Source organism: Fulmarus glacialis, unplaced genomic scaffold, assembly GCF_000690835.1.
Source record: "Fulmarus glacialis isolate BGI_N327 unplaced genomic scaffold, ASM69083v1 scaffold32912, whole genome shotgun sequence".
NCBI lineage: Eukaryota > Metazoa > Chordata > Aves > Procellariiformes > Procellariidae > Fulmarus > Fulmarus glacialis.
Genome location: NW_009200354.1, coordinates 5,313 through 19,988, shown reverse-complemented (window position 1 = coordinate 19,988; position 14,676 = coordinate 5,313). Strand labels below are relative to the sequence as shown.

At 46.1% G+C, this 14,676-nt stretch overlaps 1 protein-coding gene across 1 annotated transcript in view; it reads left to right on the top strand.

Moving 5' to 3' along the window:
- The window catches only part of LOC104073707 (gamma-aminobutyric acid receptor subunit beta-4-like), a gene marked incomplete at its 3' end in the record, with an annotated part of 27,908 nt that extends 13,719 nt beyond the window's left edge, over positions 1–14,189 (top strand). The window contains exon 3 of the mRNA XM_009573580.1: positions 14,122–14,189. Within this exon, the coding sequence (XP_009571875.1) occupies positions 14,122–14,189 (68 nt within the window). The remainder of the gene's footprint in view (positions 1–14,121) is intronic.
- Positions 14,190–14,676: the final 487 nt, after the last annotated feature.

Genomic DNA, 14,676 nt, shown 5'->3' with positions numbered 1-14,676 from the left:
TTGGTAAACTTGCCTTCGAGGGACTGCCACTGAAAGCAAAATGTAAAAAGAGTGTAAAACCCATTAGTGTAAGTCCTTTTGATTACTCAAAATATATTCCCACAGCCCTAGAGCTGTTCATCAGAGCAGCTTTACATATCTGCATTGTTCATTTCCTAAGACTCCCAATATCCCAGTTAGGCAGAAAAATGTTTTTAACCCACATAGCACAAAATATAAAAGCCAGGGAATATGCTGTAGTTTTACTGCTACATGAAAGACAGACTGTGTGTGCATGTCACTTTTCTCACCTATGTCTGGTTCAAAGAAAAAAAGTTGGAGACTACTAAAGTGTCAGGCTGAACTGATGTAAGATGGTTCTTCAGCGGTAGTGACAGCATTTGGGGTGGAAGTCTGCAAGATCCATTCTTGTGGATAGCCCTTGGTGGAGTTTAAGTGTCTATTTATATCTTGATATTTCATGTGAAATATCATGCACTTGTTAAAACATGACTAGAAACATGGACAAGACAAATTATGTGCTTAATGATGGCACAAAGCCCATTAAAGGAATTCATAGCATATATGTGAGAAAGAGAAATGTTGGATGGTAGAGCCCTATAGCACGAACATATCGGTCAAATAAACAGGTATTCTGGAGATCTAGTGATTGATCCTGTTCCCATTAAATGGAAAGAAATACAGCTCTTCTCAGTCAGCCTTTCCTCCCAGGCTGTAGGAGCACTGCTGTTTGCTTTGAGCAGGGTATGAATTCAGGCTGGTTTGGGGAACACTGATCATGCAGTTCCTATAGGCTATTCTATTTATCGTTGGTTCTGTGTCAGAGCTAAAACCTCATTTTCTTCTCCGATCTTTCCCCCCTCCCCTTCCTGTTTCTCCTGCTCTTTACAGTCCTGCAGGAATAGTGCTATTAAGTAATTGTGCATTTATAGATGTCTGTGCTTGTGACAGGGGTGAGCCTCAGCCAAACCTACCATGGCTTGAATTTCCCTCCACAGACCTCAGGACCTCTTAGTTCAAATCTGGGATGACTCCGAGTACAGTTATAGTTGGAAAAGAGCCTCTGTAAAAATTACATCTTGTTGTTCCATATTTATTCTCCCTCAGTGGTTTCCACGTCAAATTTGCTCAGTTTACCAGTCAAAACAAGATATTTCTACCTGCCAGCTCTGCCAGCTCAGCCTGGGCTCTGGAAATCAAGCTGTGCTCTCTCTGCTCTGGACATCATCACCAGCCAAAAAGGATTCTCGAATCAGAGCTGAGCTGGATGTGATTTTGATTATGCACGAATATAATTTGTTCTCAGGTGGTATTACGGGCTCTGTGTGACAGATAGCGGCAAGGCTCCTGTGCTGTACAAACATTGACTAACAAATCTTCCCCACTACCTGTGGGATGATGGGCCACCGCTAGGTCCATTTTACATCAAGGGGGCACCAAGAGTAGGCAGCTTATTGGGGATGACACAGAAAACCCGTGGCAGCGCGAGGAATAGGACTGGGAAGTTCTGCTTTCTGCTATTGCTCTTTATTCATGAGAACAGACCTGAGCACCTTCAGTGATCTGGTCCACCAAACCGTGACCTTTCCTTCGACTGCGGTAGCCTGTGAAATCCTCAAAGGGAACAGGCAGGTGGACCCACTTCTTGCTGCAGAGAAATGGAAGGGATATAGGAAAGCTGTAGGAAAGGTTCTCACATGCAATGGGCATTAATTTTGTTCACAAATAGTTCCCCTTCTGGTGGATGGAGCAGGAGGGCATTCCCCACTGTCCTTTTCAGAAAAAATGAAATTTTGAAAATTTGATCATTGGCTGAGTATTTAAAAAAATTATATGTAGCAGATAATATATTCACTGTGTATAATCATGTCATATAGTAGAAAAAGTGGGAAGGGTGTCCTGGCTATTGCACTAGTTCCAACCTTCACTCTTCTTGTGCTTCTGTAATGAATCTCACCATGGGCTGTCAGCAAGAAGGGACACCAGAGCCTTACCTGTCCCAGTGCGAGACTCCGCTTTCTGAGCTTGCAGGGTCATTTCAGCCACTAAAAGCTGTGGTAGGCTTTTATCTGCTATGCAGACCAACCCCTACCAAGAGCAATCACCCAGAAATAGTGTGCCTTACTTGATTCCTATGATAGTTTATCATCCCGTGCTTGCATTTGGGGCCAAGGCTCATCAGTCAGCCAAGAAGTGAGAACATCGAACTGCCCCTTCCTCTTCCACCGGTCGTAATGGCAGCTGCGCCACAGAACCAGGGCGGTTTTTTTCATCAGGAGATCTTTCCAAATACATCTTTTCAGCTACCAGGCAGCTTTCTTGTGTTCTTCTTGCTCTTCTGTTACACATTGGCCACAGCAAGACAAAGCACCTGCAGGCTTCTTTCTTTAAGGAGCTTTGTGTTAGTGAAACCACAGCAGATGACTCCTCCAGGTTGGGGGAAATTTGTGCCATGGGAAAAGCCAGGTTTGGGGGCTGCACCGGGCAGTTCAACAGGGGGCTGTTGAGGGGGCTCCCCATTGCAGGTGGCAAAGCTCTGGGTGTAACATCAGAGGCTGCCACACCAGGAGAGGAGGCCACTCACAGGTTATGGGTGGGAGCTTACCGGTGGGAGATTGTCACCTGAAGAAAGAAACATCCTCCAGCTGGGAGAAGGTCTGCAGGAAAGCCCAATCTGCTGGCCTCTGGGGAAAGGTCTCAGCTTGATAGGAAATTTTTGGAAGTGAGGGAGAGGGTAGGCTATGAGCTGATTTTTTTTTCTTGTGCTCCTTTCATAGCAAAAATAGAACATTCATCACAAGTTCCCTTACATGTTTTTCTTCCCTATTGCACACTAGCTCCTTGCTAGTATTTGAAGCTAGAGAAAAAAAATTGATGAGTACTCAAGTTAACAATGCGTGATTATTATGTTGATGAATTGCTGGAGATGAATATATATGTAAAAGCTCTGCAAGATTCGCTCATCTGTGCATCCTGAGTGAAAGCAATTATTTTGGTGAACAAATGGCAGTTACTTCTATCTCTTAGTAAGAGGTGCTGGGGTAAAAGGTAACCTGGTAACATTTGTCCTGCTGCATTTCCAGGACACTTTTGCAAATCGATTGTTACTGAAATGATGGAAACCCCAGCGCAGGGGTCAATCTTTCAAAAGTGACCAACTTACAAACTGGAATTCTTCTTACTACAAAACTCTTACAATTCTCAGTCATCACTGAATTTTGTAAGATTTTCTCTGTCTTGAGGCTGTGGAGAAAAAGCAGAACAACCTGAACAAGGCACATCCAAGACACTCCAAAACTGGGAGATGAAAACATATAATCCCATGTATAACATTTGGAAAGGGGGAGGCTTGTTTGTGTGCGTGTTTTGCTTCTCATGATTTCTAACTCAGACTCATGATTTTAATGTGAATGTAATGATATTTTCAGGCCTTACTCACTCCGTTTTTTCAATACTTGCACTGTAAATTGTCCTGACTGTCACTGAGCATAAGCCTTGGGCACTGTATGACCCCAAAGCTATGCCTCTGAGCTGAGCCAAAGGGCCATGTGCCCTTCATAGGGTAAGCAAAGGATCGGGTGCGTGGTATGGGGAGGTGGTGGTAGGAGGCATCTGAAGTCAGCATTAACAAAAGCCCTAATAGCAGGCTCTATTGGGAAGGATAAGGTGGGCACGAGGAAAGGGCTATATCTTCACAAAGGTCTTGACAGAGGTGACAGTAAAAGAGTGACCTTCTTTCCTTTGGAGACCCCAGCCATTGACTTTGTGCTGTCTTGAGGGAGGAAGGGCCATGTCCAGCACCATCAAAAAATCATCTCATGGAGGTATGGCAAGGGGGCCACAGCAGGGCTGTCCGCTGCTGCTCCTGGATGTCCCAGCCCTGATTTCTCTATTTGTGCAAATTTGGCATGTCCTGACCTGGCCATCTTGTTTCTTTTCTTTTTTCCCTGCATGCTGCGCATGTCTGACTGGATTCAATCCAGGAGTTAGATGCTGTAGTATCCTTTAAAGACAGGAGTCCGTAAACAGTGATGAGGAGGTGTGACTAACTCATTAAAAATTGAAAACGGGGGAAAAAAAGGAAAACACCTTCTTGTTGTCACTTTGATAAAAATGACAAGTCCAGATATTTTGTTGTTGTTACAAATACTTCCAAGACAGAGTAATGGATTTGATAGGACCGGGGAAGCTTGTGTTAACCCATTTAAATTAATTTGGTTTGGCTCATTTTCAGCTAAGGGGATTAGATAGCTCAGGATTTGGTAATGTGTGAGAGTGTTTTCCCAGACAGGTCACATACTCAAGTATAGGCCAGGTCTGCAGTTGTTTGGGGGATGATGTTTCCAGCACACATAAGAGAGAGGCTTCTCCATGTAGCAGACGTTTATTGGTAATGTGCCAGAAAAGCCCAGCACTGAAAAGGTGGGTCAGGACCTTTGTGCCCTGAGTGGGCAGATGAGAAGTGAGACAGACTGATGGGCAACATGGGAGAAATTTCCACAGATGCCAGCAGGTATGCAGGAAAAATTGCTAAGCGGCCTCACCTCTGTGCCACCCTGGCAGCCCCACCTGAGGTGAGTGGAGGGTCCTGTGGAGGGAGGGAGCCGGGTGGTCAGATCCTGTGTCAGTTCCCAGCAAACTCTGGAGTGGGATGAGGTGGGATGGGCTGTCCCACATATAGCACCACCCCTGCCATTGGGAGCTGTTTGACTTTGGATAGGAGGATGGTGCTGCGGTTTCCTCATGTAGTTTGCTGCACTCCTACCTGCTGGGCTGCTGCAGGAGTGCTGTGGGGGTCCTGGCACTAGGGGTTCAGCCCTAATCCTGCTTAAAAATCTGTGCATTTGTGGGCCTTGTAGCACTAGATCTTGTGCAGGAGTCCAGCATTTTGTATTGTAAAGAGTGTTTTCCAGGCTGTGAGGGAGCCCTGGGAGTGGGTCTGTTCTGAGACTAACCTGGTGAGCTTGAGATGAGGTAGGAGGGGACAGCTGCCTGTGCTGAGGCTTGTGGTGAGTCTGCTCTGGTGGAAAGCTGTCGGGACATGACTAAATACCCTGCTCCCTTTTGCATATTTACCTTCGGGGTTCAAAATACTCAGTGCCTGTGTGCAATCCTTTCTGGAGATCTGCCCTCTTCTGTATGCCTTAAAAAACAGGGTAACAGGTGATGGGCTAGGAAATGAGGAGCAGCAGGGTGCCAAAGGCTTCTGAGCCTGCCTGAGCTGGGGCAGTGGTGGCCCTGGGAGCAGGAGGGTGCTGATGGCTCTGGGAGTGCAGAGAAGTGCCCAGGCTGGCTGTGAGGAGATGGAGCAAATGTGAGTTCTGAGGACCTGAGTAAAATCAAAAGGGCTGGACCCCTCCTGAGTCCCCCCCAGCTTCCTGGGTGGGCAGAGCTGTGCCCCAGGCTGCACTGGCAGGGTCCAGAGGGGAGATGCGCTTGCCTACCAGGATCCTGACAGAGGTAGGAGGAAAGTCTTCTCAGGTGGAAAAATGTAGGGGTGGCTAACCAGTGTGGGTCTGATGCTTCACATTGCTGCTGGGGGAAAAACGCCTGGACTGTGTTGATCTGCTGTCAGTCTAAAATATACACTTGCTCTGGAAGCCCTGTTGCCTACTCTTGGTGGAGAGTAAGAGCTGAAGGGATCTGGGATGCTCAGTGCCTCTGCTTTTCCCAGGGTTAGCTCAGTGTAACCACAGGGAAATGCAATGTTTCACAGAAGTGCCCTGCTCTGCAGGGAGGGATGTAAAAGAAAACACAAAATGTGTGCCCTGCAGACTGCAAAGCCAGGGAGCTAGTCTGTGTGGGTGCCCTGGAGAACATGGGGAAGAATGTCCCTGGAAGGGCAGGGCAGGTGACCAATCCTTGCTCTAGCAGTACAGTCCACTAGGAGGTCAGGGCATTGCCTTCATCTCCTGATGGTCAGATCTGGATCTGCCTTCTGCAACCACCCTGCTCCGACAAAGAAACTGATGGCTGTGGCAGCCCTGCAAAGTAAACTGCGTGTGGTCTGAGCTGGGTGTTGCCGACTTCAGGGAACTGATGGTAGTTGGGAATTGGTGTTCCTCGTAAAGTCACTCTTAAAGAATTGATTGCTTGGGACCCACTGGTGGTGGGTTGATAATGATCAGGTCTGGTTATATGATGTAATTGTGTATGGCTGTAAATGAGAGCAAATATGCAGTTTACCAAACCTGGGAACTTATTTTCCCATCACTTTGCTGTAACCTTACCAAGTGTGCATCACCCAGGCAAGAGATATGCATTCGGAAGGCTTTGGAAGACTATCTTCGTCACTGAGATGAAACAGCTTTAAAAATCTGTCTTCTGAACATTGTTTCTAGGCCTCTCCCAAGAACAGATGGTATTCTGAGTAGTCAGTGATTTTTGTCAATGCTGAAAGCCCTGTGTGTGTACAGGTGCTTTGCTGGACTGAGTCCACCCATAGTACAGATGCTGTAAGCGTTGATGTCTACTCTCTTGTTCCATTTTTAAGCCTGTACATTTGAGACCTTGTTTTTATTCAGCTTGGGTAGCTGTCTACCAACATCTTTTAAAATCAACCTTGATTTAGCTTCCTCTGTAATCCTTCAATACCTCTGGGACAACCTTTACACTGTTTTTGCAGCCAGTTGATTGTTCTCACTCACTTCCAAATTTCCATGGGATATTTGCAATATCCCACTCTAATACCTACTAATCCATTAAAAATACCCATGAGATAGATTAGGTAATCCACTGTGCCTCACAGATTGTGCTCCTTAGCTCTCTGCTTTTCCTAAAACAGTCACAGAATGAGTGCTACATCTGCATTGGGAAAGCATTGTTCCTCCAAAAGAATCCCTCAGCACTGGCTCACAAGCAGGCACAGCTTGCTTGAGAAAATCCTCTTTATCTATTCAGATCTACAGGGATAGCTTCGTTTGACAACATGCTGGAAATGTGGCTGCCTTTATCAAGGTTAACCTGTGTGTTTGCAAAAAGCATCACAGGATAACAGTACGTGAGTGGTCAGTTCTGCCTGCTCTGCAAGTGCTGTGTCTCTCTTGGCTCCTTGCTGAAGAATTGGCCTCATTGCTTGCTTGGAGGAAAGGGTGTCTCTTACTGAAGCTCTTGATTTGTTCAGCATTTGGACATTCCAAAGGTCTGGTCAAGAGCTATGTTATGGTTGTACACTCCCTTAGATGTTCCCTCAAACCTGTGTGCTGTCCTTGATATCACTATCTTGGTGAGAGCTTGCTCTAACTTTTCATTTCTCTTGGGAAGTCCCTAGTATTCCCCCTTCTTAAATGAATAGTGCAAACTCAGTCATCTGACTGGATGAGGTGAAAAGCCAGGCTGCCAGGAGAGCAGGATGGTACAGGCTGGAAATCCTCATTAGCCTCCTTGCACAGGGTATTGCTGTGTCTGGTCTGATGTGGATGGATGGGAAGCCTAGCAAGGTTAGACACAATCTTGTTCTATGTGCAGGCTCAGTGGCTTAAAAAGTGCCAAGCACTCCCTAAAGAAGTATGGCAAAATGCAGGAAACCTGTCAGGCAGAAGCAACTGTTCTGTGCCAGACCTACTTGGAGACTAGCTTCAATCTCCATGAGAATCGGTGGTGGTAGGTACCCTCCTGCCCCTGCAGAATAACGTATCTGCGGAGAAGTAGCAGGCATTGACAACCCCAGATATTCTGGAGACCAGGGCCCTGTCTTTCAGCTCCATCTCATGTGGAGGAGATTCCTCAGCAGCAAGTCCCTCATACTCCCTGTTCCCCCACAGACAAGAAGGCAATGTCATATTTGCTGACTTGCCGTGAGACCGTCTCTCTTTTTGGTAATGTACAACAGTGGCCGAAAACGTAATGTCATGGTATGCTTTGCTCTTTTAAATCCAATGGATGTCATGGAGTGACCTGCTAAGTGTAGGGGGAAAGCTTTGATATCAGCCTCTGAATGTGTGTGTTCCTGGTTGTTGTGCACAGCATTGGCTGCAGGTGGGGGCAATAAGAGTAAAAAAAACAATTGGAAAAAGTGTTGGAGAGTGTTTAATGGATATTTAAACCTAGACTTTGTTTGAAAAGTTTAAGTAGGTTCTTAAAAGACCCTGATGAACTTGGCCCTTCTATATGTCACCGCAAATCAGAGATGCTGGATGAAAGTGGTTCCCAAAACATTTCTGTTTTTATGATACATGGTCAACTTTTCTTGCTCCTGAGGCAATGTTAACTCTTACTGACTTTGTGCTTGATACTGTACCTAAGCCAAAAAAAGGAAAGGAACTGGAAAATTAGTGTTGGGAAACTTCTTTGTGATTTGGCTTGTGTAGCCTGCTGGGATGGCATCTTTTAGACATTCTCCTATTAACTGCTGTAGCAGAACCTCAGTCTTGATCTGTGAGCACAGCTATTATGCAGATAGCAATTTGTGAACTCCTCTTACAATCCTCCTATATGGTGAAAACCCAGGAGCATTTCCATTTTCCCTGTCCTAGGGGGTAGGTATAGACTCCTCCACAGCGAATTTGATTGTCCTGACAGTAGGCTGGCCTCTGAGTTATCCTTTGAGTGGGTTTAAAAAACTATGGCCCAGGACTAATTAGTCCATCAGCTGAAAATTGTTCAAGGTTATCTGTTTTGGGAGAGATAGAGTGGGATTTCTTAAGAGATTGTATGGTTGCATCCAGGCAGTGGCTCCTCAGCTAGTGACAAGCCTCGTGCTGAATGTGCTGCCTTCTGCACCTCTGATTACCTGGGAGGTCTTGCCTCTTAACTAACCATGTCTGTCAGACCTTGTGTAACCAACTCATTGCTGCACGTAGCAGTGACGTGGGTCATGGTTTTAAGTTGTAAACATAAAGCCAGGGTGCCCTGAGGTTCAGTGCTGTGAACAAAGCAGAGGCAGCAGCTTGGGCAAACCATTTTCTGCAGAAAGAGCAAGTAGATACTGAACAGTTCTCCCTTGTCCAGGAAAGTGGGGATAAGACTGAAGGAAAAAGTGCTGGGAGTAAAATTACAGTCTATGTGCTGGTCATGCCTTTGGCAAGCCTGAGAATATCCTAACTGCTGATCCTGTTTGGTGTGGGGGGTAATTGAAAATGCAAGTCCTGTAGCTACATAGATCAGCAAACCTTGTCTTCTTCATGTCTGCCTGTATCGCCCTGCATTTGCAGAAACAGTTCTACCAGCCAGTGCAGGGTAACCTTGTCTGGGACTTGCTGTTTCTGGGCTCTAGTGCCACTGCTGTCCTCTGGCTTCTGGAGAGCTGGAGGTGAGGAGCAGGGTTGTGCATGGACGGAGTCTTATGCCTGTGGGTATTTACCATTGCAGGCTAAGGCACAGACCTGTTCTATATGTAGGTTTGGTGGCTGAAACCTCTAATTTTCTGTGGTTGGCTTTGTTTACTCAGCCGAAGACCTTAGAGCAGCTTTCCTGCTGCTGCAAGGATCTCAGAGACTGGTGATGCCACAGTCAGGGAGCAAGCAGGGAACGCTGGGGCTCATGCACAACGCTGTCTTTAATAATCTTCCCTCTTGTCCAAAAGAGACAGTGCTGCACTCCCTCTTCCTGCATGCACTTTAATGGCGAGAGCTAGGCTGCCCCTGTAACATATTTAACCTCCTACACAAAGTAAGCAGCTCCCAGGATGGGTGCAGTGCGTTTGGAAAGGCTTCTGTGGTTTTATGAGAATGCTGTACATGGGAGGTTGCTTTTTCTTTTCTCTGTACTGGTGACATGTCATCTTTGCTTCAGTGGCTGGTTTCTGGACAACATGCTTTAAAATAGAGATGTAGACAAATTGGCAAAAGGCCAGAGGAGAGCAGCACTAATTGTCAGAGCTTTAGAAAACATGACCTCTGAGGAGAGGTTGAAGAAATCTAGGCAAGACAGTATTGGTGGGGGAGGGAGAGCGATGTAATAGTTTCTCAGTACATAAAAGCTGTTGTTAAGGAAGGATGATTAATTTATTCTTTCACTATCATCGGGGGGAAATGAGACAAAACTACATTTACACTGCAGAGAAGGTTTAGTTTGGATATTTAGGAAAAGCCTTCAGTGCAGTGAAATGCAGGAAGAGATTGTCCAGGGGAGCTGTGGAATTTCTGACACTGGTGGTTTAAAGAAACTCCGGTCTGCTTCCATGAAAGGTACGGGCTGTGCAACCTCCCAAGATCCCTGTTAGTGCCTTTGTTCCTGTAGTTTAGGCTAAAGGGTAGGTTTGAGGCTGATGCCTGTCCCTTAGCAACCGCAAGTCTTGGCTCTGACAGCATTGCCAAGTTCACGTGGTCAGAAATGCATGAACCAGACTCCTCAAAGCATTGGCTGTAGTTTATAAAAATGGTGTGGCTTCAGTGGATGATAATATAAAGTAAGCTCTGTTTATCTGCCCACTGTTTTTGAGTCTTCTTGGCTGTGTCTGTATTGCAGTTGGAGATCTGATAGCAGAAAAACCCAAGCTTGCTGTAGTCTAACTTTCTTGAGTAGGAGTGAAGAGAGGGCAGCTTGGATCTGAGTACAGGGCAGTTGCCCAAGTAAGCATGCACTGTCTGGAGACCTATTACACTGAATTTTCAGCTCTCTGCAGCTGAGGTACCAGGCTGAGATTTGGAAGAGATGTCCTGATCCAGGCTGCCATCACCTCTGGCTGTAGTGCAGGCAGACACAGGCCTGGAAACATGACTTTTCCTCTGCAGTCGTGTCATAGGAATTACTTCTGTAGCAACATGACTGTAGTTCTGTGGCTTTTAAGTATTATAAAATAAAATGTGAAAGTAATAACTGGTTGCTGGGAAAATATTGCGGATTAGCACAACTTGTTCTCTACCTTGACTGTTTTTATATTTGACAAGTATCGCTTGCAGAAAAAGAACAGGATTTATTATAACTCTTTTGTCTTCTTCCCTTCCAACTTCCCGAGTACATTTTTCACAGGCATCAAACTACTTTCAGGAAAAAATGTTGGTGATTTCTCCAGTGGTGGTGAGAAACGGGGACGTGTGAGGGTGCTGTTCAGTGGTAAAAGTGGCAGAATTTCTCACACTCCCTCACTTGTGATCTTGCCTACAAATCTTTTCTAGGCATAAGCTTTTTCTTTAAGGGGAGAAGGTCTATGGCCTTGGCAAGGCACAGATAAAAGCATGGACCTTTAATAGAAGGTTTGCTTCTTTTGCCTTGTCTCAGATCCACAAATGCGGAGTTCTGCCTTTTTGGACAAATTTACAGATGACATTATCTGATATTTTAAATACCCTACTTTTGTATCCCTCTTGCCTGAAGCTATTAACATTGGCAGAGTTGATGTCCTTTGTTTATTTTGTGTACTACTTACAGCCTGAATGTTGGACGCCAGCTGGTCTAGTTTTTTGTTAGGCTGCAGTAAGAGGTAGGGCATGCTTTTCTTGTTGGCTGTGTACGTGCTTTTGCATCCCTGTCCAGAGGAGGCTGTGAGCCAATCTTCACAACAGGAATGGAGAAGGTGAAATGGCTTCCCTGTGATCAAGCCTAAGAGTAGGTCCAGTAATGGCAGGACTTTGCATACCTTCGTCTTTGGAGTGTTTGTATAACAACCACGCGCTTCTGCCTGTGGGTTGATGGGCACATACCTCAGGGGTTGGAAGCAGGCAGTGGAGCCTCCCGCTTGCTGTGATAGATGGGGTGTAGAGGTCTTGGCAGTGCCCAGAGTGGCCAAAAGGAACATCGTTGACTGCGCGTGGGAGCTAGGTGCAGCTAAGCCCAGGCTGATGGGGAGCAGCGTGGCTGATCTCCACTCCAGCATTCATCTTGGAGCTGGGAGTCAGGAGGTCTGGATCTTATCCACAACTCTGACACTGAGTCACTGCATGACCTCAGGCGCTCAGATACCATGGTGATGAACACAGCACAAATGTCTAGACAGATAGATGAGATTGGATAGACTCTGTATTTGACAAGTATTTGTATATCACCACTGAGTGCTCCCCTGCTATAACCACCCAGCCTCGTGGTTTCAGTGGGTCTCCTACACAGCAGTGGGTGAAGAACCACTTTTTGTACTGAGGAAGGAGGGGACACATAACCACAGTGACACAAGTACTAGTAGTGACAGACTGGAAGCAAAGCAGGCAGTAGGGCAACTCTTGGAGGAAACAACACTGCATGGCAGAAAGGCTCAAGAGTCAGGAGCTGGCTTCTTCCCAGCTCTGCTGCAGCCCTGCGCATGGCCCCGTCTTTCCTCCTGTAACCAATTAGTCTGTAAGATCCTCGGGGCGGTGACTTCCTCCTGGTGGTATGGCTTCTATCACAAGGCCCTGATTTCAGGAAAAAAAGACAAACTACCAAAGTGAGACTTCCTTAAAAGCTTTCCTGTGCCACTGTCAGCCTCTGGCACAAGGGAGGATGCAGGAGAATTGGCTGTCCCCGGAGTGACTCTTGGTTATTTTCCCACCTGGTTCCCTTGTGAAAGATGAACGTAGCAGTACAGCAAAGATGTGGCTAGGAATGTGCCCATGTAGGGATTTTCAGAGGCTCTGCAAGGTCTCCTGAGCAATCCTGCCTTGGGCACCCTGACAGCGAGCCAGGAGTGCTGGAGAAGAGCACTGCCTCTTTAAGGAGATTTACATAGCAGGGCCTAATTACAGTTGTTGATTCTGATGTTTTCAGTGTTGTTCATATTCCATTAAAGGATAATGCTGCTTAATTTGCAGCAGAGGGTCTCAGTTAACAGTACACCCAATCACAAGGCAGCCCTAATGACACTACTTCCCTACTTCTGGTAACACATAATTAAAAAATCACTTCATTTCCAGTTGTGCGGTTCTCCCCTCTCCCCCAATCTCCTAATTACTTTCTAAGCCATTTCATGATTATCTGTAAATATTTCAGCACTTAGATCTACTAATGAGTCCATGGAAGAGTTAATACCTTGAGTGGCATAACTGCTTGCCATTCCCTTTCTAGTACTGCATTGCAAGGAATCATTTTCCACCTTGCACGTGCGAGAAGAGGGGCTTTGCTTGCGGTGGGATTGGGTTTGTGCTCTGGCTTTGGGGCTGTGGGCATGACAGGAGAGGGGTAGCACTCAAACTCCATCTCAAGCTACAGGATTTTTTTTGCTGGTGTTGGTAGTGGATGTGTGTATCTCTGCAAATTGTTTTATGTGGCTTAAATCCCACTGAAAGGGCTGTCCTGATGCCTGGCTGTGGGAGCTGCTAGTCAGAGGGGCTTAGGTAGAACTGGGTATGAGTCTAGATCTAGCTGGGATGCCCACATATCTGGAAGAATTGGCTGAAATTGTTGGTTTCTACCATGACTCTACAGGTTTGTGGGAAATGGTAATACAGCTCTTGCTGCACTTGGGCATGAAAGGGCAATAGGTGTGGCTGTGACTGCCCTTGTGTCGTGTTTCTTCACAAGTTATCTTGCATTCCCAGTCAGTGGCACTTGCTGCGGCGTGCGGGTAGCTTGGTCACTGGGTAACGGAATAGCTGAATTTCCCAGCAAACATGTGCACAGATGTCTACCACAGCTCCGTGGCTGCAGGCGAGAGGATATGGGGTAACATGTGCCCTGATGCCCATGGTAAAATGGGGAATCTGTTCTCTAATCTAAGCGCTGCTCCGCTCTGAAAAGCCACTATACAAATGCTGCTTTCTCACTTCATAGAACTGGTACCTGTACTTGTCTGGTATCTTGGGTATTAAAATTCACTTGGGGTTTTCAGACTGAGCACTCAGAGCTGACAGAGTGATGGAAGAGTGAGCTGGAATATCTTTCCTGCCCGTGTGTTGCATGGGCTTGATTGCTATGTTCTATGTACGGACAATCAGTAACACCTTATGCAAGCCCACTGGGAGCCTACTGATGGTCTCTGAAGGCATTATTTGGAATAACCAGAGATAATTGTATAACTAGGGGGTAATTAACTTCCAGGAATTAAAGAATCAAGCTTAGGCTGCACTTACTCCTAGGGGTGAGTCTATAAGGCTGGGAGTTAGAGAAATCTACTCTTCTCTAATCATTTGAGCACGTGACTTGGAAATCCTTGATACTTGGGGAATGTGAGGCTGCTTCAAATAATATCCATGCATTTCTAGGCAATTCCTTAATAGCAGATAGGGGAGGAGGGCTTGGATATGGTCCTAACCCAATCCATTTGTGTTTCAGGTAACCCTGTCACAGTGGGAATGAGCATCCATATATCCAGCATTGACCAGATCTCTGAAGTTAACATGGTAAGTTTGGAAAGAAAAAGAAAAAAGCCTAATAGACTGTTCTTCCATTTTCTGGTTGAGATGTGCTTCCAAGGCAATGGCTTCTTGGAGCCACCTGAGATCTCAGGGTGCTCTTCTGAAAAGCAGGGTAGTCACACCCCTGCTTCCTTTACCTCCTACTACAGATCTTCCCTGCAGCTGGGAAGCTGTTGGAGGAAGAGTGACATTAGTCTGGTACTGAAGAAGTATTTTTCTTCTTTTGCTTTGGACACAGAATTTTGAGGGGTGATGGGAACTCTGATTTAAGACAGAATTCTTCCTCACTAAAGCATAAGGAATTCAAGGATGATTTCTCCACATGTAGTGTGATGAAAAAGAAAACCAAACACTTAACTGGGCCATAAGAAATGAGGGTTTTTTTCCAGATTTCTTTCTCAGCATCCTGGTTTCAGTCTGAGCCTTTCTCCTTCCACCCGCTGAGTGGCCTGTGTCACTGGGACTGCCTGTC